The sequence below is a fragment of the Equus caballus genome, chromosome 27, assembly GCF_041296265.1.
Source record: "Equus caballus isolate H_3958 breed thoroughbred chromosome 27, TB-T2T, whole genome shotgun sequence".
Classification (NCBI taxonomy): Eukaryota; Metazoa; Chordata; class Mammalia; order Perissodactyla; family Equidae; genus Equus; species Equus caballus.
Window position 1 is genome coordinate 51,309,502 of NC_091710.1, and position 5,088 is coordinate 51,314,589.

General features: G+C 42.3%; 1 protein-coding gene across 1 annotated transcript; it reads left to right on the forward strand.

Annotated features, from left to right (window-relative positions):
• Positions 1-1,491: 1,491 nt before the first annotated feature.
• DEFA36L (Paneth cell-specific alpha-defensin 36L) lies at positions 1,492-2,288 on the forward strand. Its single transcript, NM_001166094.1, has 2 exons — positions 1,492-1,663; positions 2,055-2,288. The coding sequence occupies exons 1-2, from the start codon at positions 1,492-1,494 to the stop codon at positions 2,108-2,110; spliced, it is 228 nt and encodes a 75-aa protein (NP_001159566.1). The 3' UTR covers positions 2,111-2,288.
• Positions 2,289-5,088: the final 2,800 nt, after the last annotated feature.

Sequence of the window (5,088 nt, forward strand, 5' to 3'; positions counted from 1 at the left end):
TTCCTCCCCCAATCCCTCAAATATATAGTTGTATATTTTAGTTGTGGGTCCCTCTAGTTGTGGCAGGTGTGACGCCACCTCAACATGGCCTAATGAGCAGTGCCATGTGCACGCCCAGCATCTGAACCCTGGGCCGCCGAAGCGAAGAGTGTAAACTTACCCTCTCGGCCATGGGGGCGGCCCCATCTTTCTTAATTACAAAGACTAAATTGTCTTCTTCCTTCCCTCTATTGTGTCAATTTGTTAATTATTATCTTGAGACGTCCTTCCAGTGACAAATATTACATCTTTCAAACATATACTTAAATGAGTATTTCCCTATGAATATTGAGTTGGTCATTATCCATGATCCCCATCTTCTCTTCATTCTTGATCAATTCCCATGTCATGTTGAATTTCTTGGGAATTTTGATTCCAAATGGCAATTTCTTTACTGTGTTTAAATATCTTCTCTTAAAACAGCCTTAAGATGTACAGTCTCATCAATCATTCATGGAAAATTAATTGAAACAGACTACAAATCAGTCGTCCTGAGTCTTTTTTACTCAACTCTGTTTCTTTACTCTTATGTCTTCTCACTTGGATCCCTTTTATATCTTATTGGAGTGTGTTTTTGAGCAATAATTTTCCAAAGGGATTCAAGTATAGCAATTTACTGAGTCTGGAACATCCAAACACAAGCCATTTGTCCTTAAAAAATGGTATTATATATTACTTCATCATAGAATTCTACATTCAAGTTATTTTCCCTCAGAAATGTGAAAATTCAATCTAATGTCCAATGTAGCAAGTGAGAAATCCCATACATGTCTGATTATTGCCCTTCGTTAGCCACTTATTCAGATTTTTTTTGATGATTGTCACCTGTGCTAACTGTTGCTAATCTTCTTCTTTTTATTTTTTTTTCTCCCCAAAGCTCCCCAGCACATGGTTGTATATTCTAGTTATCAGTGCCTCTGGTTGTGTTATGTGGGACACCGCCTCAGCATGGCCTGAGGAGCAGTGCCATGGCCACACCCAGGACATGAACTGGCGAAACCCTTGGTGGCAAAAGCAGAGCTCATGACCTTAACCACTCAGCCACAGGGCCAACCCCTTATTCAGATGTTTTTGCCAGCATCTCTTGATGTCGTAGATGCCCTATAACAAACAAGCACACATTTTCCCTGGTAAATATTCAGGCAGATGAGAAACACAGAAGGTTATCATGTTCCTATCAGGCATCCATCATGACATATGAAAAACAAACATGGACACCATGAAAATAGATGCATGCTGAGGGAGGGGCAGCTAGATCAGAAGAACATCAAAGTGACTCTGAGGGTGACAGGAGGATCTTAGGCCACCTCACCCTCACCTGGTCACACATTCAGGGCAACACCTTCTTTCCTCCAATCCTTCTCCTTTAAATACAGGGAACTCTGGGCTCTGCAATCACTCAGGCTCCTGCTCTCCCATCAGACCCTGGCCTCAGTCAGGTGACTGACGGCCATGAGGACCCTCGCCCTCCTCGCAGCTCTTCTCCTCTTGGTCTTCCAGGCCCAGGCTAAGCCCCTGGGAGAGAAAGATGACCAGGTTCCAGCCCGGGACGAGCCTGGGGCCAAGGTTCCGGACACGATCATCTCCTTTGAGGGGGATGAACGCGCCACTCGACAGGTTTCAGGTGAGAGTCCAGCCAGCATGCTGTGGGGATCTGCAGGCCCATTAGAAGGACTTGTCGGAACACAGAGGCCAGGCTCAAATTGGGTGTGTGGATGAAGTGGGGTGAGGAATAGGTAACTTTGAATTAGAGAGGTGGATTGCCAGGGGAGGAGGAAATAACACGTTCATGACAGAGTAAGAACAGAGAAAAATTACCTTCCTGCATGACCAATATATAGTCAGTAAGATTTCTTACGATTTATGACAAACAGGTGAATTCCTTCCACCCATACATGACTAGTATTGCCTACTGTAAGTGGACATGTTGCCCCTTACCATATCTCCATGAGGTTGTCTCCAAAACTTTTCTTTCCTTCCTTGCCATGTGCCTGGCCCTCCTCTTCCTTCCACAGGCCATAAGAAACCAAAGTTGTGTGTCTGCCGAGTCCTACCCTGCTTCTGTTTGTGAGCACCAGTCTGGGACCTGCACCGGTACCTTCTCTGGTGACCCCTGCAGGCTTTGCTGTCATCCCTGAGCTTTGTGGATTAAAACCCAAAGCTACATTTGAAGACCCGAAAAGGGTTTTCTCTTTGTACTTTGTACCTTTTTCTTATTTCTTTCTCCAAAATAAACTTTAAGCATTGAACTCAGTGTGTTTGGCGTTTTTCTTCTCTCTCTTTTTTTTTTTTTTTGACTTTAAATATGGCTTTTGGCGTGGTTCATTTGTATAGAGATATTTGTCTAGAATGGTCTCGTTAAGTTAACTGACCTTTGCACCCTAGTGCTGCACAACTTGAGCATTATACAGCAACAATAAAAGTAGAAAAAATTAAAACTGACTATTAATTACAGCAATTTTAATCTGCACAATTCATAATGATGCTCAAAATAAAGAACTGACTATGAAGTATACCAAAAGAAGATTTTGACAAAAAGAAAAAGTCCAATGAGCTATGTTTACTTCTTGCTTAAATTCAATAACTGGAAGGTGTTTGATATATAGAATATTTTTCTTATTTCAAACAGACGTGTAAGTACAGATGTATATATTTTTTCTAACTGTATCAATGAGACAGGTTAAACTAAATCTTCAGTGAGCCACAAACAAGGAAAATCTAAGAACTTACCAACGACCGAAAATACTGACTGGCATCAGTGATCTCAATTAGTGATTAGATAAAATAGAGCCCAAAAGCTGGTCAATAGAAGTGGTCATGACCAATGACCAGTGAAATAGACGGGCCCCCTAGGGATCACAAAAAGTACATTAGCCCGATGTCCAACAAAAGAGGTGATCTCAACTCTCTATGTCTTCAAAAACATTGAGTCTACTAATTATAATGAACTCCTACTAATTTTAATAATATTGTAGCAAGAAATACTATATTTCTAAAAATCCTAGTGAACCATTCGATACTAGTGAATATTCAATCATAATGATGACACGATTATCACTACACTTCCCATCCTGCAAAAACTTAAAGAACACCTTATTTGTCAGAAAGGCAAGTCACTAAACTCAACATTTCTATAGAAGCCAGAGATTTAAGAGTACTATGACATGATAAAAGATACCATTTTATTACCTGAAAAATGTATAGCCTGATAAAAACTAGTATCTCAGGTTTGAATCAACTTGGAAACTCACCAAGTACCTTTTCCAGATGGAGAGTCGCAGTTTGACAATAAGATGTAAAACCACATTGAGCCCCCTCCAGAGTCTGGGAAGGTTACAAAAATCCTGGGAAGTTAAATATCAGAACAAAAGAGAAGCAGAGTTAAATCAATGAGATTAGCACTTTTCTAATGGTTCTGGTGGAAGGGACGAACAAGTTTGTGATCCTTGTTCTTGAGTATGTTTGTTGTTGAGGGAATTTATATGTGTTGAAAAAGAATCTAGCATGTTAAATGTATTAATTCATCGTAGAATGGTTCAGATCATTTAAATTATCACATTGGTATCAATATTTCATACTCAAGAGCTGGTTTTCACAAGCATTGATCGATTGTGCATTAAACTTAGTGCAAACAGTGCTAAGATTGTTCTCTGTGCCCAAAAGTCCTTTCAATATCAAAGAATTAACCAACCCAATGTAGGCTGGGTCTGCTGCCTCTCCCCAGAGTTCTGTGGTCAGAGCTCTCCTCCCACCAGTAGACAGGAGGAACTGGGCTCTCTCCTTGCTTCTCCTGAGCATGGATCCCTTCTGCTCTGTCTATCGGGACCTAGACCTAGTGTTACATCAGGTCACCTCCAATGAAACTGGTAGGCCCAAATAAAACAGAACAAAGCATATGGCCACTAAGACACACATCCCGCCTCGCTACTGACAATGTTGGGCTGCCTCTTTGTAACTGGGTCTCCAGGTGGTGAGGAGAGTATACTCATGCATCATCTAGAGATGTGAGAAGGATGATACTGTAATGCTTTAAGTAAAATGAAGCCAGTTTCAGGACCAGGTAAAGTACAAATCAGCTCAAGCCGGACAAATATCAAAGGAGGAGCCATTGCGTAACACAGTTCACATGAGTGCACTGGGACCTTCTATCGACATATTGACCAGTTCTACTTCCCACTTAAAGGCATGCTCAGAATGCCATCCATTCTGTGGAGTCATCACATCAGACAGACGTCAAAGCATTACCTGGAAACAGCAGGAGGATTTCACACGGCTTATCCACTCCACTCTGCCTCCGAAACAGGGAATCACAAAGCGTGTGCTCACAGTGTCTCCAAGTGATTGATATTCGATTCTCCCATCTCCTAGTAGAGAAATATAAAGACAGGGATGGATCCCTCCTGACCCGAGAGTCACACGGGCTGTCTCAGCGCTTTCGGAGTCCCGCATCTCCAGGTCCTTCCAGTCATGAAGACCACTGCTGTCCTCACGGCTGTCCTACTCTTCGTTCCCCGGGATGAAGGTTCAACCCAGAGGGAGCTGGCAGAGGACCAAAGTGTCACTGTCTCTTCTGTGGAGGATAAAATCTCAGCTCAAGAGGTTTCTGGTGAGAGATACCGGCATCAGTCTTGTAAAGAGGAACCAGGAGACTCTTCTGGTCTCAAGATTGTTACAACCAATCGTGTCTCTGTGAGTTCCCTGTTTACTTTCAAGGGCCTCAGTTTCTTCATCTGACCCAAGCAGTTGGCCTGAGTGATCTCTAAAGGGTCTTCTTTTTCCTTGGGCTTTGACATCATGACATGTGGAAAAGTCTCTGGACATGTGGAAAATACTGGAGAGCACCCAAGGACAACAGGAAATGGATGAGCCTGGCTGTGCTCCAATCAAACTTTACAGAAACAGTCAGGGGGACTGCTTAGCTCAAGGGCCATAGTTTATTGACCTCTAGACTAAACCTTAATCTATTTCAGGAGATATCTAGGTACAGAGATAAAGGCAAAATTTGCACATATGTGAAAATGTATGGATGCAGTGGCAGAGAGGACAAGT

What these genes read in the sequence shown, in the direction of transcription:
- DEFA36L (NM_001166094.1), top strand. Translation starts at nt 1,492, where the DNA reads ATGAGGACCCTCGCCCTCCTCGCAGCTCTTCTCCTCTTGGTCTTCCAG. An exon ending in CGCCACTCGACAGGTTTCAG is followed by an intron (nt 1,664 to 2,054) that starts GTGAGAGTCCAG and finishes TTCCTTCCACAG; the next exon opens with GCCATAAGAAACCAAAGTTG.